The sequence below is a fragment of the Saimiri boliviensis genome, chromosome 2 (genome assembly GCF_048565385.1).
Source record: "Saimiri boliviensis isolate mSaiBol1 chromosome 2, mSaiBol1.pri, whole genome shotgun sequence".
Taxonomy (NCBI): Eukaryota; Metazoa; Chordata; class Mammalia; order Primates; family Cebidae; genus Saimiri; species Saimiri boliviensis.
In genome coordinates this window covers 62,444,726-62,469,884 of record NC_133450.1, presented here as the reverse complement: position 1 = coordinate 62,469,884, position 25,159 = coordinate 62,444,726, and the positions used below count along the sequence as shown (strand labels likewise).

Genomic DNA, 25,159 nt, shown 5'->3' with positions numbered 1-25,159 from the left:
GACTTTGTCTTGCATCTCGGATACCAGCTCAGCCACAGTAGAATAGGGCAATGGTCAAAGTAATGAGGCCCCCTTTCCAGGCTCCTGGATCACATTTCTAGACACACCTGGGCCAGAAGGAAGCCTGCTGCCTTGAAGGGAAAGACCCAGTCCTGGCAGTATCCATTGTCTGCTAACTAAAGAGCCTTTTTGATCCCTGAATAACTGACAATGCTACTAGGAAGTACACTTTGGGCCGTGGGTGAAATTCAGACATTCTGGCTTCGGGTGAGACTCAGCACATTCTCAGCTATGGTGGCTATGGGGAGAGACTCAATCTGCTTGAGGAAAGTGGAGGAAAAAGAAAAGCAGACTTTGTCTTGCTCCATATGTACCAGCTCAGCCACAGGAGAGTAGAGCGCCAAGCAGGCTCTTGGGGTCCCCAGTTCAAGGTCTTGGCCTCTGGATGGCATTTCTAGGCCTACCCTGAGTCAGAGGGGAGTGTGTTGCCCTAAAGGGTAAGTCCCAGGCTAGGCAGCATTTACTACAAGTTGACTGAAGAACTCTTAGGCATTAATGCAGGAGAATCGCTTGAACCCAGGAGGCAGAGGTTGGGGTGAGCTGAGATCATGCCATGCAAAACTCCGTCTCAAAAAAAAAAAAAAAAAAAGAGAAAGTTTATTTGAAGTGATAATGACAGGGAACTTCCCAAATTAAGAGCAAGATATCAATATCCAAGTTCAAGAAGGCTATAGAACACCAAGAAGATTTAACCCAAAGAAGACTACCTCAAGGCATTTAATAAACTGCCAAAGGTCAAGGATAAAGAAAAGATTCTAAAAGTAGCAAGAGAAAATAAAGAAATAACATAAAATTGAGAGCTCCAATATTGACTCTTGGGAGTTTGATTATAAAATGCCTTAAGGCAGTCTTTTTTGGGTTAAATCTTGTTGGTGTTTTATAACCTTCTTGTACTTAAATGTTGATATCTTTCTCTGTATTTGTAAAGTTCAGTATTACGGGCCAGGAGAGAGTGGTATGATATATTTGAAGAGCTGAAGGAAAAATACTTTTACCCTAGAATTGTATATCCAGTGAAAATATCCTTCAAACATGAGGGAGAAATGCCTTCCCAGACAAACAAAAGCTGAGGGATTTCATCAAGACCAGATCTGTCCTACAAGAAATGTTAAAGGGAGTACTTCAATCAGAAAAAAAAAGATGTTAATGAGTGATAAGCAATCATCTGAGGGTATTTTATACCCTCACTGCCAATAGTAGGTACACAGAAAAACACAGAGTATTACAACACTGTAACTGTGGTATATAAACCATTCTTATCTTAATTAGAAAGACTGAATGATGAACTCATCCAAAATAATAACTACAACTTTTCAAGACACAGAAAGTACAATAAGATAGAAACAACAAAAAGTTAAAAAGCAGGGGGATGAAGTTAAGGTGTAGAGTTTTATTAGTTTTCTTTTTGTTTGGTTGTTTACTTGTGCAAACAGTGTTGTTATCAGCTTAAAATAATGGGTTATAAGATAGTATTTGTAAGCCTCGTGGTAACCTTAAATAAAAATATACAAAGTATATGCAAAAAATAAAAAGGAATAAATTAAATCATACTATCAGGACCAGGTATGGTGGCTCATCTCTGTAATACTAGCACTTTAGGAGGCCAGGGTAAGAAGACTGCTTGAAGCCAGGAGTTCCAGACCAGCTTGAGCAACATAGTAAGACCCTGTCTTAATACAAGACTAAAAAATAATTTAAAATGACTAACTAAATAAAATAAAATAACCTCATCACTATTATTCATCTTAAGAAAAGAAGGAAGAGAAGACCACAAAACAACCAGAAAGCAAATAACAAAATGGTAGGAGTCAGTCCTTACTTATCAATAATAATATTGAATATAAATTAGACTCTCCAATCAAAAGACATGGAATGACTGAAGAGATTAAAAAAAAGAAGACCCAATGATCTGTTGCCGACAAGAAACACACTTTACCTATAAAGACACACATAGACTGAAAACAAAGGGTTATATTCCATGCCAATGGAAACCAGATAGAACAGGAGTAGCTATATTTATATCAGACAAAATAGATTTCAAAACAAAAACTGTAAGAGGCAAAGGCCACTGTAATGATAAAGGAGTCAATTCAGCAAAAGGATATAGTAAATATATATGCACCCAATAGTGGAGTACCCAGATATATGAACTACATAAGCTATACAACCACATGGAAATTAAGCAATATACTTCTGAATGACCAGTGGGTCAATAAAGATATTAAGAAGGAAATTGAAAATTTTCTTGAAACAAATGATAATGGCGATACAACATACAAAAACCTGTGGGATACAGCAAAAGCATTATGAAGACAGAAGTTCCCAGCTGTAAGTGCCTACATTATGGAAGAAGAAAACTTCAAATACATCCTAAAGAACTAGAAAATCAGGAGCAAACCAAACCCAAATAAGTAAAAGAAAGAAATAATAAAGATCAAAGCAAAAATAAATGAACTTAAAATGAAAAGAAAATACAAAAATTAATGAAACAAAAATTTGGCTTTTTGAAAAGATAAACAAAATTGTCAAATCTGTAGCCAGACTAAGAAAAAAAGAGAGAAGACTCCAATAAATAAAATAGGAGATGAAAATGGAGATGTTACAACTTATACCACAGAAATTCAAAGGCTCATTTAGTGGCTACTATGAGGAACAATCAATATATGCCAATAAATTGGAAACTCTAGAAGAAATGAATACATTCCTAGACACATACAAGCTACCAAAATTGAACCATCAAGAAATCCAAAACCTGAACAGACCAGTGTCTCCAGGCAAAGAGAAACCTGGGACCTGATGGCTTCACTGCTGAATTCCACCAGACATTTAAAGAAGAACTAATACCAATCCTCCTCAAACATTTTGGAAAAGTAGAGGAGGAGAGAATACTTTTAAGTTCGTCCTATGAGACCAATATTACCCTGATACTAAACCACTCCAAGAAACATCAAAAAAGGGGGGAAAAACACTATAGGCCAATATCACTGATGAATATTGATGCAAAAATTCTGTACAAAATACCAGCAAACCAAACTCAACAACACATCTTACAAAAAGATATCCTTCATGTAGGAGATAGCTAAAAACAGCAACAACAACAACAATAACAACAACAACAACCAAGAACATTTATCATGGCCAAATGGAATTTATCCCAGGGATGCAATGATAGTTCAACATATACAAATCAATCAATGTGACACATCATATCAACAGAATAAAGAATAAAAACCATATGATCATTTCAATTGATGCTGAAAAAGCAACTGATAAAATGCAACATCCCTTCATGATAAAAATTCTCATAAAACTGGGTACAGAAATGTGAACCCAAAAGTATCTGAGACCAGTCTCAATCAATTTAGGAAGTTTATTTTGCCAAGGTTAAGAATGCACCCATAGGTCCATCTCAGGGAGACCTGGCCTTCAGAGATGACAGCATTCGGCCCCAGGAGGAGCCTGCCATTTGCCCTCGGTCTTCCAAGCTTGTGCCACCTGTGGGGTTACAGCACAGTAAGGAGCTAAACAGAACCTGCTACCTGAATGGGGGCACCTGCATGCTGGGGTCCTTTTGTGCCTGCCCACCTTCCTTCTATGGACGGAACTGTAAGCATGATGTGCGCAAAAAGAACTGTGGGTCTGTGCCCCATGACACCTGGCTTCCCAAGAAGTGTTCCTTGTGTAAATGCTGGCACGGCCAGCTCCGCTGCTTTCCTCAGACTTTCCTACCTGGCTGCGATGGCCTTGTGATGGATGAGCACCTCATGGCTTCCAGGACTCCAGAACTACCACCGTCTGCATGTACCCCTTTGATGCTAGCTGGCATCTGCCTTTCTATACAGTTACTATTAATTGACATTGACCTATTTCCAGAAATACGATTTTAGATATTAGGCAAATTTCATGACCAGTAAAGGCTGCTGCTACAATGTCCTATCTGAAAGATGATCATTTGTTAGTTGTCTTAAAATAATGAATACATTTCTAAAATGGTCTCTAGTGTTTCCTTACAGAACCAACTACTTCTTACCTCTTTGCCCCATCTTCCCCCGAAAAAACGACTTCTTTTTTCAAAAGAAAGTCAGCCATATCTCCATTGTGCCTAAGTCCGGTGTTTCTTGATACGGTAATTCTACCAAGGCCTTCTTCATATGTTCTTTTAAACAATTGAATTATCTCTTCAGATTATTAAAGACTAATCCTAATATGGACCTTAGGATACAGATTTGAGTAGAGTTGATAAAATCAATTAAAATAGTCTCTTTAAAAGGAAAGAAAGCCTCTTTAAGGGGAGGAACCAGAGTGCTGAAGGAAGGAAAGTCCATCTGCATGTGTGCAGGGAGACTGGGTAGGAAGGAGGAAGCCAGTGAGGGAGAGAGGTTGGAAAACATAAAATGGGTTACTTAATTGGTGATTAGATAGGCGTAGAGAAGCAAGTTAAAAGGCTAAATGGAAGGGCAAGTTTCCATCATCTATAGAAAGCTATTTAAGACAAGGACTCCCCTTTTTTCCCCAAAGGCATTGTAAGAAGAATGAAGTCTCCTTAGAAAAAAAAAATTATACCTCAATGTCCCCAACAAGATTGCAAAATAAGTTGTTTTCTCCAAGCTATGCAATTCTTTTAACTATCGTAAAAGAGAAAATTTTCACAATATATTTCGTTGTAAACCTTGTAAACCAAGTATTAAAACTACACATTATAAAGCCCATTAAAAAAAAAAAAGAATGCACCCATAACACAGCTTCAGGAGGTGCTGATGATATGGGCCCAAGGTAGTTGTGGCATGGTCTGCTTTTATCTCTTTTAGGGAGACATAATACATCAACAAATGCCTGTAATGCATACATTGGTTTGGTCTGGAAAGGTGGGAGAGCTTGAAGCACAGGCTACCAGGTTATAGGAAGATTAAACAATTTTCTGATTGGCAATTGGTTGAAAGAGTTATTATTATCTAAAGACCTGGAATCAATAGAAAGGAATATCTGCATTACAATAATAAGGGGTTGTGGAGACCAAAGATTTATCATGCAGATGAAGCCTCCAGATAGCTGGCTTTAGAGATAATAGATTAAGTCTTTCTTATCAGACTTCTTATCAGTCTGTGTTGATGTTAATGCTGTTTGGCCTTTCCTGAATTCCGAAAGGGAGAAGGATATAATGAGGTGTATCTGACCCCTCCCTTCCCATCATGTTCTGAACCAGTTTTTCAGGTTAACTTTGGAATGCTCTTGGTCAAAATGAGAGGTTCATTCAGGTGGTTGGTGGTGGTGGTGGTGGGGTGCTTAGAATTGTATTTTTAGTTTACAGAAGAAACATACCTTGATATAATAAAAACACAGTGTTATTCATATTTAAAAAAATGAATGGATAAGCAGATTCAGTAAAGTTGCAAGATACAAAATCAACGTACCAAAATCAGTACTGTTTCTATAGGCCAAAAGCAAACAATCTTAAAAAGAAATCAAGACAATAATGCCATTTACAATAGTTACAAGTAAGATAAAATACCTAGAAATTAACTTAACCAAAGAAGTGAAAGATCTCCACAATAAAAGTATAAAACATTGATGTAAGAAATTGAAGATATAATAAAAGGAAAGATATTCCATGTTCATGAACTAGAAGAATTAATATTGTTAAAATGCCCATACCACCTAAAGCAATCTATAGATTCAGTTCAAGCCCTATCAAAATACTGATGACATTCTTCACAAAAATTGAAAAAAATTCTAAAATTTATATAGAATCACAAAAGGCCCAGAATAACCAAAGCTATCTTAAGCAAAAGGAACAAAACTGAAAAAATCACATTACCTGACTTCAACTTACACTACAGAGCTATAGTAACCAAAATGGCATGGTACTGGCATAAATGCAGACACATAGACCAATGGAACAGAACAGAGAACCTAGAGATAAATCTATACATCTACAGTGAATTCATTTTTTTACAAAACTGCCAAGAACATATATTGGGGAAAAAACAGTCTCTTCAATAAATGGTGCTGGAAACTGGATATTCAAATGTGAAAGAATGAAACTAGACTCCTCTATTTCTCACCATATACAAAAATCAAATTGAGATGGATTAAAGACTTAAATTTAAGACCTCAAACAATGAAACTACTTAAAGAAAACATTGGGGAAACTTTCTAGGACACCGAAATGGGCAAAGATTTCTTGAGTAATACCCTACAGGCACAGGCAACTGAAGCAAAAATGGACAAATGGGATCACATCAAGTTAAAAGGTTTCTTTCTGCACAGCAAAGGAAACAATCAACATAGTAAAGAGACAACCTACAGAATGGGAGAAAATATTTAAACTACCCATTTGCCAAAGGCTTAATAACAAGAATACATAAGGAGTTCAAACAACTCTATAGGAAAAAATCTAATAATCCAATTCAGAAGTGGGCAAAAGATTTGAATAGCCATTTCTCAAAAATTGCATACAAATGGCAAACGGGCATATGAAAATGTGTTCCACATCACTGATCATCAGAGAAATGCAAATCAAAACTACAATGAGATATTATCTCACCCCAGTTAAAATGACTTTTATCCAAAAGTCAGACAAAAACAAATGCTGGAGAGGATATGGAGAAAAGGGAACCCTCATATACTCTTGGTGGAAATGTAAATTAGTACAACCACTATGGAGGACAGTTTGGAGGTTCCTCAAAAACCTAAAAATACAGCTACCTTAAGATACAGCAATCTTCCTTCTAGATATATACCCAAAAGAATGGAAATCATTATATGGAAGAGATATCTGCACTCCCATGTTTATTGCAGCACTATTCACAATAGCCAGACTTGAAAGCAACCTAAGTGTCTATAGACAGGTAAACAGATAAAGAAAATGTGGTACATATACACAAGGGAGTACTATTTAGCCATAAAAAAGAATAAGATCCTCCCATTTGCAACAACATGGATGGAACTAAAAGTCATTATGCTAAGTGAAATAAATCAGGCACAGAAAGACAAACTTCACATGTTCTCATTTATTTGTGGCAGCTAAAAATTAAAACAATTGAACTTAGAGAGATAGAGAGTAGAAGGATGGTTAACAGAGGCAGGGAAGGATAGTTGGGGTGGGGGGCAGTAGGGGAGGGCTAATGGGTACAAAAATAGTTAGAAATAATGAATAAGATCTAGTATTTACTAGCTCAACAGAGTGACCATAGTAAAAAATAATTTAATTAGACATTTTAAAATAACAAAGAATATAACTGGATTGCTTGTAACACAAGGATAAATGCTTGAGGTGATGAATACACCGTTTAGCCTGATGTGCTTTTTCCACATTGCATGCCTATATCAAAACATCTCATGTAATCCATAAATATATACACCTACTACATACCTTCCAAAATTAAAAATTGAAACTAAAAAAATTCACATGGTAGGTATATTAGTCCTTTCTCACGCTGCTGTAAAAGACTGCCTGAGACTGGGTAATTTATAAAGGAAAGAGGTTTAATCAACTCACAGCTCTGTATGGCTGGGGAGGCCTCAGGAAACTTACAATCATGGTGGAAGGGGAAGCAAACATGTCCATTGTAACATGACAGCAGGAAGGAGAAGTGCTCATCAAAAAGGGGAAACACCGCTTACAAAACCATCAGATCTTGTGAGAAATCACTCACTATCACGAGAACAGCAGCATGGGGTAACCACCCCCATGACTAATTACCTCCCACTGGGTCTTTCCCCTGACATTTGGGGATTTTGGGAATTACAATTCAAGATGAAACTTGGGTGGGGATGCAGTAGGCAAAATGGTCAAATATAGCCAAGATAAATTTGAAGAATAAGCACAGGTGGGAGGGAGGACTTGCCTTATAAAGACTTATTTATTATTATTATTATTATTATTTATTTATTTATTTTTTTTTGAGACGGAGTTTCGCTCTTGTTACGCAGGCTGGAGTGCAATGGCGTGATCTCGGCTCACCGCAACCTCCGCCTCCTGGGTTCAGGCAATTCTTCTGCCTCAACCTCCTGAGTAGCTGGGATTACAGGCACGTGCCACCATGCCCAGCTAATTTTTTGTATTTTTAGTAGAGACAGGGTTTCACCATGTTGACCAGGATGGTCTCTATCTCTTGACCTCGTGATCCACCCGCCTCGGCCTCCCAAAGCGCTGGGATTACAGGCTTGAGCCACCACGCCCGGCCTTATAAAGACTTATTGTAAAGCTATCGTTATTAAGAGAGTATGGTTAAACAGGAAGGGACAAACATACCTGTGGTCCAGAATACAAAGTTGACAAATAGCCTCATATATACATGACACGTTGGCATGAATTAAAAACTTTTGGGGAAGAGTTTAATAAATGGGTAAGATGCTACTTATTCATAGAGGAAAAAGCAGACCCCACTTCACACCATACACAAACAAAAATTTAAGTTGAAACAAACACTTAAATGTGAAAAGCAAAACTTTAAAAGTTTTAAAATGAAATATAAGAATCTGTTTACAACCTTGGGCATAGGAAAGCACAAACTATAAATAAAAAGATTGATAGGCTGGGCACAGAGGCTCACATTTAAGCAAAAGAGTTTGAGACCAGCCTGAGCAACATGGTGAAACACTGTCTCTACAAAAAACGCACCAAAAATCAGTCAGGCATGGTGGCGTGTGCCTGTAGTCTCGGCTACTTGTTAGGTTAAGGTGGGAGGATTACCTGAGCCTGGAAAGGTTGTAGCTGCAGTGAGCCTAGATCACACCACTGCACTCTAGTCTGAGTGACAGAGTGAGACTCTGTCTCAGGAAAAAGAAAAACATAGTTAAACTTGGCTACGTTTACATCTTAAAATTTCTGTTCAGTAAAAGATTCCATAAACGAAGTGAAAAACAAACCATAGACTGGGAGAAAATCTGCATTTTTGTCTGGTATCATTTTCCTTCAGCCTGAAGAACTTTTATTACTATTTCATATAGTGCAAGTCTGCTGGTGGCACATTCTCTTAGTTTTCTTCCATCTGAAAATATTTTTATTTTGTTTTCATTATGAAATATTTTTTTTGTGTGTACCAGATATTGACCACTGCATTAACAGTTTTCTTTTTCCTTTTAGTATGGTAAAGTTGTTGGTTTATTATCTTCCGATATCCATTATTTCTGATTAGAAGTCAGCGTTAATTTGCATTGATGTTCCCTGTATGTAATTTGTGTCATTGTATATCATTATTTTCTGGTTTGTTCCAAGATTTTCCCTTGTCTTTGTTTTTCAGTGTTTTGAATCATATGTGCTTAAGACATGACTTTCATTATATTTTTCCTGCTTGGGGATTTGTACTTCTTTTTGTATCTGTAAATTTTTTTCTCACCAAATTTTGGATAATTTTCAGCCATTATTTCCTTAAATATTTTAAAATAATTTATTAATATTAGTATTTTTATCCCTTCCTTCTGTATAATGATATATTATACCTTTTGTTATTATTTCACAGTCCCCAGGCTCTGTTCATTTTCTTCTAATAATTTTTTTTTCTATCTATTTTTCAGATGGGATAATTTTCAGTGATTTATCTTTAAGTTTACTTGGTATTTTATCTGTTTTCTGCACCCTGCCATTAATATCATCTAGTGAATTTTTCATTTCACATATTGTACTTTTGAGTTCTAAAATTTCCAATTGGCGTTTTTTAATATAGTCTCAATTTCTCTACTGACATTCTTATCTTTCCAATGATTATAAGCATTGTTTTCACTTCACTGAGCAGAATTACATGATTTAAAATCCTTGTCAATGATAACATCTGGATCATCTTGGGTTCACTTTCTATTAACTTTTTTCTTCACAATGGGTCAAGTGGGTCACACTTCCTTATTTCTTTGTGTGTCGTGTAAATTTGGATTGTATCCTGGACATTGTCATTTTAGTGCTGTGGAGACTTTGTATTCTGTTATTTTCCTCTGAAGAGTGTTGACTTTTTTAGCAGGTAACTAATTTAATGGGATAAAAAGTATCAGTTTATCAAATATCAGTTAAGTTATTGTATCCCTAGTTAGGTTTTTGTTGTTTGCATGCAGCCTTGCACATATGTGGTTTGGAGATCAGCTAGAGATTTGGGCAGAGGTAAATTGGTGATCTCTCCTTTACTGTGGCTCTCTCCTTCTCATAGTTCTCCCTTCACTTTCTAGCAGCTGTAATTGCTTTTAACTATGTACTTTGGCATTTCTGGTCAATAAAGCTGTGAGTATGCTATTGGAGTCTTTAGTCACTAAGTATATAGGGTGTCTCTCACACATAGTATTTAATTAACATAATTAGGCCAAAATGCAATGTGGAGCATAGAGTGTAAGTTTTTAAAAGATATGTATAGTGTGGCATTAATTATAGAAAAATAAAAAAATGTAAAAAATATATGTTCCTTATGGAAATAGACATATATGGTATGTATGTAATTACCCTGTTTAAAATTTTATCTCATTCAAAATTTCAACACCTTCAATACAAACTATTTCCTCCCCTTTGTTTAATATTTTTCTTTTTAGTATTTGTCAGCATTTAGTATACTATATATTTTACTTACTTATTTTTGTCTTTCCCACTAGAATATTATTTTCACCAAGCAGATATTTTTTTGTCTTCTCTGTTTGTTGTGTTATAACAAGTTCTAGAACAGTGTTTGACATATAATAGGCCCTCAATAAGTAGTTGCTGAACAAATAAATAAGTAATATAAAATATAAGGACATAACCACAAATTTAGGATAATTTTTGTGAGGGTTTCTAATGTCTCTAAAATGTTTTATTTTTGAAAAGTAAAATAATGCAATGTGACAAAATATTAAGATTTGAAGAAACTGGGTAGCGGTAACATCAGTGTTCATGATTTTTAAAACATTTCTATGTTTGAAGTACTTCATTAAACAATAGAATGGGCAAAAATTTGGAGAAGATTTTGAAGAGCATTGCATTATAGAGGTTAAGAGAAGAAGAAATTTTAAAAATAAATAGGGAGAGATTTCAAATGCTGACATTAGTCATCAAGAGATAAAGCAATTGTAATTTACTATTAGGAAATTATTACTGACTATTGAAGGAACTTCTTTCAGCCACAATTTGATAGCACGTAGGGCAGTGAGGAAATGGAGAAATGGAGGCCACTTATTCAGTAAGATAGACACAACTTTTTGAGGATGAAAAATTTATGCATGTTTGCAAGCAGGATGGGAAAATCCATTGAAAAGATGAGACTTGAAATGCTGGGAAAAAAGAAGATAATTAAAATAGCAAATTCGAGAATAAATAGGAATGTGTATGATTAGAGGCATAGGTTTAGAAAAAGAGGCATTACATCTGGCAATGAGAAGAGGCACTACTTCTGCAATAGAATAAAACAATAAAAGCAATAGAAGCAGGAAGTGTTGAGATAGCTGGAGAGAGAAGGAAAAGTGAGGGAGTTCATTGAAGTAGTAAGGCCATATATTGGAATGGAGAAACTGCGTAATGGATATGGTTCAGGTTCGTGAGTTAATGGGCATGTCAGAAGGCTGAAGCTGTGAGTGTCTACATTGATGTTAGAGTCTCAGTTATATGGGTGCTGTCAGGCTTCGGAAGAGTCCGAAGCATGAGAGCTAACCTGAATGGATTGGGTGGCATTTGAGGAGTTTGAGTCATAATGCTAACAGCAGCCATCACTCATATGTGTCATTGTTCTAGATTCTCATGCATATACTTATTTATTCCTGGCAACCTTTAATGTGACTATGATATAGCCATTTTTCAGCTGAGGAAATCAAGGCACAGAGAAGTTAACTTGCACAAGGTTATGCAGATCATGAGAGGCAAAGTTGGAATTCAAACCCAGGCTGTCTAACTTCTGAGTCCATAACCTTAACACCATTATATTCTCTCTTAACTGAGTAATGGGTTGGTTAATGGATGAAAAATAGAAAGATTGTTAAGTAGATGAAGGGAGAATCGTTTTTCAACACATACTTTGTCTTTTGTTTCATATTATCCAAGACACCTTTGCGTGTGTGTGTGTGTGTGTGTAAATTTCCAATTACTGTTTCCTTTATTAAAGCCTAAGGCTTCTAAGAAATTTCTGAATAACCCACTGAGCTTTCTTTTAGTCATACAAAGTGTTTATTATCTTCTCAGGAATGTTCATTATATTAATATTTTCTTCAGAATGATTCCAATTTGTTTTTACTCAAAACGAACTCTTTGGCATCATGCTTCACATAATCATTTATCTTTTACTAATAAGTGGAACTTCTCTTTGGGATGTGGTTTTGGGAATGAACAATGACATGGAATGATAGCTGATTAGCCAAACCAACCTGCCAACTGGGAAGATGACAAAGTCCAATCACATAGGCAACCCAAAGAACCAATTCACTAACCCATCATGAACATTTTTGCAAATACTGTGAAATTTGAGTGCTGTGTGTGCATCATTATGGACAGTTTCCCTGTTATTTGCAGACTTTTTTTTGTGGTTATTATTCAGAAGCATCTTCTTGATGTTTGTTCATAATATTTTTCTTAATTGTCTAAGATTTCACCTAAGTTTTTATATATTACACATAATTTAAAATTCTTTCCCTAAATAAGGATCTTTTATTTTCTGAGGTGGAAAAACATTTATTTATCAGCATTAACAGTCATTGTCAACACTGACAGTTCTGTTCCTGTAAATTTTACTAAATTAACCTTCTGTGACCATTGCCAAACTATTTGAATGAAGGATGGACATAATGGTTGGCGATTGTGTCATACTTTTAGTTTACAAGGATTTGCGCATCCATTTGATCTGCCCAGTAACTCTTCAGGTGACAGGGCAGGTTTTAATGTTCCCATTTTACGGATAAAGACCTGGAGGTGGAGGGAGATTAGAAGATGGTCCTTCAGTAAGGGGTAAAAGTGGGTCTTGAATCTGGTTCTTCCCGACTCCAAGTGTGTCTCCACTCTGTAGTGGATTCTTTGGGAACCTTCCTAATTATATGCACGAAGCCCTCGTCTATTGCCTTCCTTTCCCGCTGGCTTCCGTTTTCCCGTCGGGGGGCTTCCTAATGTGCCCCTGTCCAGCCGGGATGGCTGCAAAGGGAGCACACCCGGGGTCTTCTTGTCTCCAGTCTTTCATCTTCCTTTTCTGTGGCCCTTCCAGCTTCACCATCCGTGGAAATCTCCTCCTTCCTCCAGCCCCAACTTCTAAAGTCTTGTCACAGCCCCCTGGCAGTGGGACCTCCCAACCCTAATCATCAGCAGGACAGCCCATCGCAGAGGGGAGGCGAGGGCAGGGACCGGGGCGCTCCAGGAAGCCATGCTGAGGGTTCCTCCTGCATTTTCTTCCTCGCGGTCCTCAGGAGCATCCTCGCGCCCTCCGGCCCCGGCGCTCCAGCCCGCCCCGGATCCGCCTCCCTCTCCTTCCTCCCTGAGGTTGAGACGAAGCTTGGGACGCACCTGAGTCCCTCTCCGGTCACCCCGCTGAGGCTCCGGGGGCTGCACCGGTAGCAGGATTTACAGGCCTGGAGAACGCCAATGGGAGATCCAAATGGTCGGGGACTCCGGCGCTTTAAGAGGCTTTTCTCTGGGAAACACCCGTCCCCTCCGTGCGCCTTATGAATGGAAATACTCCTCCCCCGGTCGAGCCCATTTTCCCATTTCACCAGGAGCCGCAGCCTGCTCTCTCCTTTCGGTCTCCCCGCCCACATCAACGCGGGCAGCTCCAGGAGGGGACGGACAGGAAGCCTTTGGCCGCCTATTAAATCCCACCCATTTCTCCGGGGGCGATTTCCTAACCTTCCGGGACCGAATTCTGCAATTTGATGTGCGTTTTGTCCGAATGGTAGCGACACGGGCCTAAGGGAGGGGGAAAGCGAGGGGGTGGGGGGTGGGGGGTATGCACTCTTTTCCTCGCAACATCGCTGGCGGAGCGAGGGAGCTCACACGACACAGATTTTGGGGCAAAGCCTTTCCATCTGGACAGCACCATGTCCACCAAAGCGGAGCAGTGTAAGTAGCAGCCGGCCCGGCATTCCGGCCCGGCCTCGGCTGGGAGCTATTGCAGCTGCGGCGTTTGCGGCTGCTGGGAGACCTTGGCATTGTGCTGGTGCGGGGGTGGGGGCTAAGGTTGGGGCGGGTGGGGGGTGGGGGGGAAGAGGTGGGGGAGGGTGGACGTTAATGGCAGCGCGGTGCTGTCCCCGGTGCTGAAAAATAACGCTGTCTTCCTCGGGCTCGAGTTGGGGTTTCGCAAGACTCAAAGACCCTGAGAAATGAAATTAAAATGGGGTCATTCTCGGGAAAAAGAGGCCTCGTATCTTTCAGATAAACATTTCAGTGTCTCTTGTTGGAGTGGGGGAAGGGGGGCAGCGGCAAATCAGGGGCGGGGAACTGTCAGTGGCAACCAAAGCCTGCCTGGCCTTCTGAGCATGCCCAGTTCTTGGTGCTGGAGCCATAGGGGAGTTTGAGTCTGCAGTTTCCACTTCGGGTGGAAGAGGCAAGAAGGGAGAGAAGCGGGAGGGAGCAGGGAGCCAGGCAGAATTCTGGATTCAGTAAAGGAAAATTAACTCACTAATGCCAACACCAGTGCCAAAACCAACCATAACCATGCGGTGCTTACAAGAAAGTGAAAGGGGCTCTGGGAAAATGACCTAATTGATCTAATTATTGTTCCAAAGAGCAGGCTTCCTTTGTAGGGCAGCACACACAAACTATAGCATATAGCACCGGAGGATTTTGGTTGTCCTAGTAATGACTGACTGTGCGTGGTTGGAAGCAACCTGCTAACTACTCCTTATGGATGGAGTAAGTTTCTAATATGATCCCCATAGTCTCTCTTATTGCAGGCGCACTAGTAGGCCTTTGGTATGTGCTTGGTAGGTTGATCAATGTGAAGGCTTTTTCGGAGTGCACTTGAGGGCTTGAGGGATTCAGGAGCTTAAGCTTCTGATTGTAAATAAAAGATGTTTTTATGAAGCAATGAGTTTGAATTTTTATCAATATACCAGAACTTATTCACCTAGATGACTCCTTTCTTCCAAAGCAGTACACATTATATGGATAATGCTGTCACTACTTAAAAGTCTTTGTAATTCTTCTTAGGCATGGCTATTAAAGCCTTATTTTTGAGACACACAAAACAGTAGTATCATTATTTGAGGGCAATATCTTGTATATGATAAAATGCAGTATGTCATTTATTCACCAGATAAATTGAATACACTGAAGGCTCATAGAACTCTCAGATTGATGGTTCATTAGAAATTGTGCATGCCCACCTGCCACACAGTGCTTGTACTTCTTTACGTTTTTTGGAATCTGGAAGATCTGAGTTTGACTCTCAGTTTTGCTACTGTTTGACCTTGGGCAAGATAATTGACCTCTCTGAACTTTATTTCCTCATCTGTAAACCCGAGCTAATCATGTTGATGGAGTGTTTGTGATTATAAGTGAGAGAATACATATAAAAGGTTTATTAGTGAGCCTAGCACATAGAATGTACTCAATAAATGATGGCTATTATAATGACAAGCATTGCCCACTTTTAAATAGTTCATCTCCGCTAAATATAGGAAGGTTTCTCTTGTGGTTTGTTTTTTGCATGTTTCCAAAAGTTAAATCTACACTCAAAATTAAGTTTTGCTTTTACAGAGGTTTTTGAAAAAAATTGGGTGCATTCTGTTTTGAGGAATGGTAACATAGTTTGAATCCATGTAGAACTTCCCACTTGAGGATATCACATCCATATATTATAATAAAGCCAAGTGGTTTTATAATGTATGGTTTTTAAAGGAAAAAACACCACCTGCCATTTGATTGTATAGTTACATATTACGTAAGTAATTTCGGGTTAAAGCCAGTGAGTATTACTGTCCTCTTCCTGTGTTTTCTCTTCCTTGTTATATTTTGACATGCACTGGATGCTTTTTCTTGTCTCTTTCCTGGGCTGTGAATAAAATCTAGCTGTGTATTTCATTTTGTAGTGCTATTAGTGGGCTTAAGTAGCTATTTTAGATGTGTTTGTGAAACAGATTTTTTTCATCTGTAGAGGATAGAAAGGACACCGTGTTTGGAGCTAGAACATGTGGACTTGAGCTTTGTAGGTCCTTCTGATTAACTGTGAGACACTGGACAATTAACTTAATAGTTTTGTGCCTCACAGTTTCCATCTTTAAAGTAAGGAATTGTAGTAGGAGCTGTCTTTGCTTTAGTCTTAAGGGTTTTGGAGGGCAAAGGAGGTAAATGGGAGTACGCTGTGGAAAGGATAAGGATGCTTTGGGTGTTGTTAGGTATCCTCATTTAGAGTGAAGGTAATTTAGGAATCTCTTTTCTTTTTCTCTTAATCCACACTAACATGAGTGGATTGACATTTTAGTGCACATTATGTACCTGAAAGTAAAGCAAAACACAATAGACTGCATAGTTGACGTTCATGAAGGACAATTACTTTTTATAAAAAGAATATAGACTGGCAGCATTTTATCCTTGTTCTTGGTAGAAGTTTGGCTAGGGTGAAGAAGCAATAGAAGGAAAGGTCAGGGAATTTTTTTTTCTTCTACTGGGTGTGAAGACTACCAGATAAGGAGAGAATGGGAGAGCTTGTTCCTCCTCTACGTTCAGAAATGTACACAGTACCACTTTCCTAAGGACTGAGGAGAGAGAATTAGCCTTAATATAATGTCAAAATATTATTTCTATTACTATTCTTGGAGCTTCTTGATGTAGATAAAGGTTTCACTGGTTTGACAAGCAGACATAGTTTTGGTTGGACCAGCAAGAGGAAGTACTTGCATTTCAATCCAAACCAGATTACTTGATTTACCTTGGAAATGTAATGTATCACAGAGATATGAAAAATTATTTCTATTTTATGTAGTGGCATTTTCTTTTATGAGATAAGTAATAGTGATGAAAGAGAAGCTAGTGGCTGGGCACAGTGGCACACGCCTATAATCTCAGCACTTTAGGAGGCCAAGGTGAGTGGATCACCTGAGGTTGGGAGTTCGAGACCAGCCTAACCAACATGGAGAAACCCTGTCTCTACTAAAATTACAAATTAGCCAGGCGTGGTGGTGCATGCCTGTATTCCCAGCTACTTGGAAGGCTGAGGCAGGAGAATCGCTTGAACCCAGTGGCGGAGGATGTGCTGAGCTGAGATTGCACCATTGCACTCCAGCCTGGGCAACAAGAGCAAAACTCTATCCAAACAAAAAGAGAGAGAGAAAGAGAGAGAGAGAGAGAGAGAGAGAGAGAGAGAGAGAGAGAGAGAGAGAAGCAGCTAGTTTTAGCAAAGATACAGTTTGGAGCCTTAAAAAAATATTCAATCTGTTTCCTGCGCTATCTGCAGAGCCTCAAAACAGGAGGTGAAAGCTTCCTAGCATTTTCTCAAGTAATTGCAGAAGAGTTAATTTTTTTCTCCAAATCCTTTTTTTCCTTATAAAGTTCACTGTAGTGAAAACGTTTGCATAACTGATATAGAATTTGGAATGATAAAAATGAAATTTATTTGGAATTCTAAAGAGGAGTCCAACTCCCTCCATCCTAAACTTTCTCTGTCTTCTAAGAATTAAAATTGACCAATTGGAAGTACCTTGGGTATGCTCTTTCAAAAGAAGCTCTGCTTTTCATAAGAGCAAACATTCAGAGTTGGGGTTCTAGAGTCAGACTGCTGCCTGGGTTTGAATCCTGGCTTTGCTCCCTCTAAGCTCTGTGACCTTGGACAAGTTAACATCTCTAAGCCCTGACCGTATCCTCTGTAAAACAGCGATAGTAATAGTTGTTGTGAAGATTAAATGAGCTGATTCATGAACAGTGCTTAGCACAGAATCCTGGCCCATAATGAGGAGTTAATAAATGTTAGCAATTATTATTATAATCATCATCAAATATAAAACCTTGTGCTTGCTGCCAAAATGGGGATAATTATGAAGTTTGGATCTAGCCTCCCAGTAAACAAATATATTTTTGATTACATCAGAGACAAACACTTTTAAGGATATAGCTGATTAGGAATATGCCTTGAAGTTGAACTTGCCCCTCTCCCATGTATATGTAAAGACCATGCTTGGAGAAATCAATAGATAGTTTTCTTTATTTTTTTGCACATTATATAGTAATATTGCTAAAATAGAAAAGTACTTCTTTCAATAGCACTGCAATCTCTAGTCATTTAGAAATCTTTGCACAAGATTATTGCAAACTTCTTTTTTTTTTTTTTTTTTGAGACGGTGTTTCGCTCTTGTTACCCAGGCTGGAGTGCAATGGTGCGATCTCGGCTCACCACAACCTCCGCCTCCTGGGGTCAGGCAATTCTCCTGCCTCAGCCTCCTGAGTAGCTGGGATTACAGGCACGCGCCATCATGCCCAGCTAATTTTTTGTATTTTTTTTTAGTAGAGACGGGGTTTCACCATGTTGACCAGGATGGTCTCGATCTCTCGACCTCGTGATCCACCCGCCTCAGCCTCCCAAAGTGCTGGGATTACAAGCTTGAGCCACCGCGCCCGGCGCAAACTTCTTATAGAGGAAACTCGATTAGTGTTTTATTAATATATGCAAAAATAGATTGTACCTATTATAACCATTTCTGTGGCTGCAAAAAGAACAATAGCTTTTAGCTCTGTCTTACATGACTTCTCTGCATCATTTGACACTTGTTGCTGCATTCCTAATTTAAACTCTCCTTTTCTTCTTTCTTTCTGGCTGTTCCCACTCAGAGTTTTTCTTTTCTTTTCTTTTCTTTTTTGAGACAGAGTCTCGCTCTGTCACCAGGTGCCAGGCTGGAGTGCAGTGGCGGGATATCGGCTCACTACAACCTCCGCCTCCCGGGTTCAAGCAATTCTTCTGCCTCAGCCTCCCTAGTAGCTGGGACTACAGGTGCATGCCACCATGCCCAGCTAATTTTTGTATTTTTAGTAGAGATGAGGGTTTCACCGTGTTGGCCAGGATGGTCTTGATCTCTTAACCTTGTGGTCCACCCAACTCGGCCTCCCAAAGTGCTGGGATTACAGGCGTGAGCTACCACGCCCGGCTCCCGACTCAGCATTTTCCTTAGGGCTGTCTTCTTCCTGCCTTTAAAAAATTAGGTTCACTCAGAATTCTATCATTAGTTCTCTCTCTTTTTAAAAATCCTACAGATTCTTGACCACATTCCACTTGCATGATATCATCTATGAGGCTGCCTCCCACATACAATCTTCTAGTCCAAACATGTTTCTGGAATTACAGGCCTCCATCTCTACCCAAGCATCTTATACATACCTCAAACCCAAACTCTTTGCTTTTTTTGTTCCAAACTAGTACTTCTTTTTAGATCAGTCGTTTCAGTAAATGGCACCACCTTGCTCATTTATCCAAGTCAAAAAATCATAGTCTTCCTCAACTTTTTACTCTCTGCCATAACTATTCAACACATTCTCAAGCCTAGTTGATTCTAGATCATCAACAATCTCTGCTCTACCTCTTTGATTCAGTAACAATGAACTGTTTTTTTCAGTTCCTCCAATGTATCATGCTCTTTTTGCCTGAAATGCTTTCTTCCCTGCTTCTTGGCCTATCTAATGCCTACTTATTGCTCAATACTTAGCTTTGAAACCCTGCCTGATTGCCGCTTTCCTCCTGAATGTCCTGTTTGTGTGCTAACACTACATTTCAATGAGTTTTCTTGTTACTTGCCTTAATTTACTATGTGTGTAGATTGTATTATTTTCCTCTCTGTATCTCCAGTATGCAATCCCTTGTCCAGTGCATAGTGCTTGCACAAAAATAGTTTCTTGAATAAATAAAAATGACTGAAGGATGAAATGTCTTTTATAAGGAAGGATTTCATAACCGAGTGTTGATATATCATTAATTTGGAGATTTTACATTTTTGTTAATGTGAAGTTCTGCATTCTGTGTAATGTGAACATTGCACAAAACGCATGCTCCTCAAATGGACTTACCAGAAAATAAAACTACAGTTGTCAAAAGTACTTAAAATTATATAACAAGTTACATTTTTCTTGAACATTCATTTTGGTTTTGGTTCTGTCCGATTAGCTAAATTTTCCTCTTACTATATTCAAAATAATAATGATGATTCCTAAAGTGGTAGGCAATTTTAGCACACAGCCAGCTGCTTTTCTTAAGATAAAGTGGCAATATATCTAAAGTCAGGGACTCTTCAGACTGTAGTTTTACTTGGATCCTGTTCAAGTTTCATGTACTCCACCAATAAATAACCTTTAAGTTGGAATTCTTATTTTGCAGTATTATTCTGTTGGAAATTCACATGCACTTATTTCTTACATTTTGAAAAGATATGGATAGTTCTGCATAAATAAACATATCTGTTGGCTTAGAAATGAAATATTTCCGGCATCAAAAAGTACATTAAATAAAAATGTATTCTTACCAATATGCTAGCTTTCTGTAACATAAAAAGCTCAACAATTTCATTTAGAACTTTTAGCTTCTTTCAGTCTATTTATTCTAGGTGTCTTGTTTTTTTCTCCTTCTGGACTTTTCAAGACTAATGTTACCAACAGCATACAGTTTAACATGTAAGTCTCATTTGATATTTGATGTGGGATTAAAACTGGAGTGGTGTTCAACCTTTCAGGGGATCTTTTGTTTTTATTGGTCTCATGGACTTGGTCTTCCAATAGAATCAAATTAAAAGGATATGATTGTATGTGTATATATATTTATTTATGTATATATACATGCACAAATGCATGTGTGAATACATATACTTTTTTTTTTTTTTTTTTTTTTTTTTGAGACGGAGTCTTGCTCTGTCACCCAGGCTGGAGTGCAATGGTATGATCTCAGCTCACTGCAACCTCTACCCCCCAGGTTCAAGCGATTTTCCTGCGTAAGCCTCTTGAGTGGCTGGGATTACAGGTGCCCACCACCATGCCTAGCTAATTTTTGTATTTTTAAAAGAGACATCATGTTGTCCATACTGGCCTTGAACTCCCGACCTCAGGTGATCCACCCCTCTGCCTTCCAAAGTGCTGGGATTATAGGCTTGAGCCACCGTGCGTGGCCAAATTTTTAAGATTGATAACAACTTTCTGAGTTTTTCTCATCTGTGAAAAAATAAGAGCAGGGAAATAAAATAGCACTTACCTCATAGACATGTTGTGAGGCTTACAGAGTTAAAAGGATAAAGTGCTTAGAATACAGTACCTGGCACATGGGGAATATATAAAAATGCTGTCATAGTTATGGTTTTAACAGCCTTAAAAATAGTCTTCAGAGAGTTATAAGTTTATATTTAATTGTTGTTCAATTTTTTTCAAGTTAAAGAAAAGTTTGCTGTGTGATGGACTGAATTATTCTTCTGAATTGTGTAGTATGTTCTGCATCAAAGTATATCTGAATTTTGACTACAGGTTGATCGTGGGAAGGCTGAGGAGGGGAGATCAATTAAGCCCAGGCGGTAGAGACAAACCTGGGTAACATCACAAAACCCCCGTCTCTACAAAAAAATAAAAAAAATAGCCAGGCGTGGTGGCACTTCATGTGGTCTCAGCTACACAGGAGGCTTAGGTGGCAGAATCACCTGAGCCCAGTAAGTTGAGGATGTGGTGAGCTGTGACTGCACCACTGCACCCTAGCCTGGACAATAGAGTAAAAACCTGTCTCAAAAAAAAAAAAAAAAAAAGTTTGCGCTTGTAAAAGGACCCAATACCCCATACGTTCATATGACCCTCACTAGTGCAGAGTATGGAATCTATATTTCAACCTAGAAATATTCCCTTAGCTCTTTGTGTAACAATATCAAGCTGCTGGCCTGCTAAAACTGCCAGCTCTTTTCCATAGGAATAACTGCTAAGCCTGTTTTACTTCATTCTCTATCTGTGCAGCTGAAAGATGTAGGACTTTGTTTAACCCTGTATTAGTTTCCTAGAGCTGCTGTAACAAATTAGCACAGACTGGGTGGTGCAAAACAACAGATTATTCTCTTACAGTTCTGGAAGCCAGAAGTCTAAAATCAAGGTGTTGGCAGGGCTGTGCTCTCTCTGTAGGCTCTAGGGAAAAATCTCCTTTCCTTGTCTCCTAGTTTCTGGGGTTTTTTTGGCAATCTCTGGCATTCCTTGGTTATAGCAGCATCACGCCAATCTCTGCCTCCATCTTTACACAGCTTGTGTCTCTGTATCCAAACCTCTCTCTGCTTCCTCTTATAAACACATGTCATTTGATTTGAAGCCCAGCTTAATCCAGTATGACCTTATCTTTACTTGATTATATCTGCAAAGACCCTACTTCCAAGTCACATTCACGGTACCAGGATTAAGACTTGAACATACCTTTTGGGGGATGCAATTCAATCCACTACAAACCTTATTACAATTTGTCTTATTAATGTTATTTCATTGTTATATCTGATTCTATAATCTGACATATTAGCCATTCTTCCACTGGTTTTGTATCAACCACCAAAACCATATGCATTCCTATATGAAGTATCCAAAATAACAATGTTGGCTGGGTGCAGTGGCTCATGCCTGTAATCCCAGCACTTTGGAAGGCCAAGGTGGGTGGATCACGAGGTCAGTAGTTCAAGACCAGCCTGGCCAAGATGGTGAAACCCTGTCTCTACCAAAAATACAAAAATTAGCCCAACATGGTGGCAGGTGCCTGTAATCCCAGCTACTGAGAGGCTGAGGCAGGAGAATTGCTTGACCTGGGAGGTTGCAGTGAGCCAAGATCGTGCCACTGCACTCCAACCTGTGAGACAGAGCAAGACTCCATCTCAAAAACACAAAAAAATGTTGACAAGAAGAAAGAAGCACGAAAGCCCTGTGAGTGTCATGCAATTAAATAATTTTTTTCAAGTTAGCTTTGAGTCATTAATCAATGTATTTTAACTATGAGTTTCACTAGGTACAAATCTATACTATCATGGTACTGTTCAATCTATATATTTCATCAACTTGTCTATTCTCTTATTCAGCAAATATTTATTTGGTGTCTATAATGTGTCGGGCACGGTCCTAGGCTCTAGAGGAGCTTACAGATGACTCTCCAAGTGCATCTACTTTGCTGAGATGTATATACTCTCTAAAACTTTTCTTTCTTGCCCTGTCTAGACCCCTTAAAAAATAGGAAGTTGAAATGAACTTGGCATGACTTATTCATAGAAAGCCAACAGTTGCTCCTGTGATCATTATTACTCTTTATGTTAACTGGAGGCTAAATTTTTGTGGAGAATTTTTTAAGAATCTCCACTCTCCCATTCAACCTTGTTCTTAAAAATGATGTTTTAAGCAAGTTTCACTGGCTTTCTTTTTCATTCATTTTTTTTTTTGTTTTCACATAACCCTCATTATGTTAGATCTTTTTCATTATTCCAGAATAATTTTATAAGCAAGTTGAATAACTCCAGGAAAAAGCCTGATAGTATTTTTGTGAGTATCACATTGCATTTATAGAACAGCTTACTTTAGGGAGAAGTGACGTCTTTCTGATAATCTCACTCTTTCTAAAAACATGGCATGTCTTTCCATTTGATGAAGTCTGTGCCTTTGTAGGGGTGCTTTTTTCTTATATAGATTTTGGAATTTCTTAGTGAACTCTTGCTTAGTATTTTCTTTCATCCTTTTTCTGCCATCATAATTGAGATGTATCATTTCTTCTATTTTAAAATTTTGAATACATGAAGGCTATTGATTTTTTGTATGCTGATTTTATAACTTTATTTTACTAAATTATTTTTTGTAGTCTTTTTTTCATCTATTCTTTTGGATTTTCAAGATATACAATTATATGCTCTGTAAATAGAAAATAGCTTTATCCTTTCTTTTCTACTAAATTTTTATGCCTCTAATTGCTTTCTTTTTCTAATTGCATTAGTAAATATCTCCAATACAATGTAAAATATAGTAGAGAGAGTAGGCGTTCTTGGCTTATGTCTTAGTTTATTAGGAAAGCCTCTAATATTTCTCTTTTAAGTAAGATATTATTTTGGGTTGAGGTAATATACTAACGCAGTATCTATCAATTCTTATTTTGTTAAGTTTTTTTTTAACCTAAATAGGTGTTGAGTCAAATTCATTTTCTGCATCTATGGAGACCATATTGCTTTCTTTCTTAACTTTATTAATATGCTGGGTTGAATTTTGTCATATTTTAAGAATTTTTGCATTGATATTAGTAAGTTAGATTGGTTCATAGGTGTTTTTCTGGGGGGTAGAGTGGGAAGTAATTTTAGTCAGGACCTGGGAACAGTGTGATACTCACTACCTAAAGTGAGCCTGGACATTTTGCTTCCCTGTCTATACTCTGGAATAATTGAATAGCACTGGTGTTATCTGATCTTTAAATGATTTTTGTAGTTCCCCAGTAAAATCATCTGGCCTGGTGCTTTTTTTGTAGTGGAACTCTTTAGGTTTCTTCTCTATTTGTTCTATGACACTGTTCTATTTAGACTTTCTGTTTCTACTGGGGTCAATTTTGGTAAGTTTTATTTCTCTAAAAAATTATGCATTTCATCTAAGTTTCAAATTTGCTTGCATAGAATTATGCAAATGAGTCTCAGAAATTTTAAAAATTCCTCTGTTTTGATGTTTAATTTTTGCTTGTTATTTCTAATGTATACAGTCAGACCTCTGTATCTGGGGGTTTTTGTATCCCTGGATTCAACAAACAATAGATAAAAAATATTTGGAAAAAAAAACCTAAAAAAATAACAGTACAATAAGAAAATGGAGTATGACAACTATTCATATAGCATTACATTGTATTAGGTATTATAAACTAGAGATTATTTAAAGTATACAGGAGGATGTGCATATAGGTTATATGCAAATACCATATCTTTTGTTTTTTTGAGACAGTCTTGTTCTGTTACCCAGGCTGGAGTGCAGTGGCACAGTCTCAGCTCACTACAGTCTCTGCCTCCCCAGGTCAAGCAATTCTCCTGCTTCAGCCTCCTGAGTAGCTGGGATTACAGGCATGCACCACCAGGCCCAGCTAGTTGTTTTTATATTTTTAGTAGAGAGGGAGTTTCACCATATTGGCCAGGCTGGTCTCGAACTCCTAACCTTGTGATCCACCCGCCTTGGCCTCCCAGAGTGCTGGGATTACAGACATGAGCAACCATGCCTGGCCACTATATCATTTTATATAAAGGACTTGAA

The 25,159-nt window shown here is 38.2% G+C and overlaps 1 protein-coding gene across 5 annotated transcripts in view; it reads left to right on the top strand.

The window, feature by feature from the left end:
• The first annotated feature begins 13,484 nt into the window (after positions 1 to 13,484).
• The window catches only part of UNC79 (unc-79 homolog, NALCN channel complex subunit), a 261,471-nt gene continuing 249,796 nt past the window's right edge, over positions 13,485 to 25,159 (top strand). For 2 of the 5 annotated variants that reach the window (XM_074393444.1, XM_074393429.1), the window contains exon 1: positions 13,485 to 13,859. Coding sequence is in view for 2 of the 5 variants with exons in the window: in XM_074393440.1 (XP_074249541.1) it covers positions 14,023 to 14,044 (22 nt within the window). In the remaining 3 variants the exon portion in view is untranslated. Of the gene's footprint in view, positions 13,860 to 13,930; positions 14,045 to 25,159 lie in introns of those variants that run through there. The other 3 variants (XM_074393440.1, XM_074393434.1, XM_074393430.1) reach the window with 2 other exon arrangements.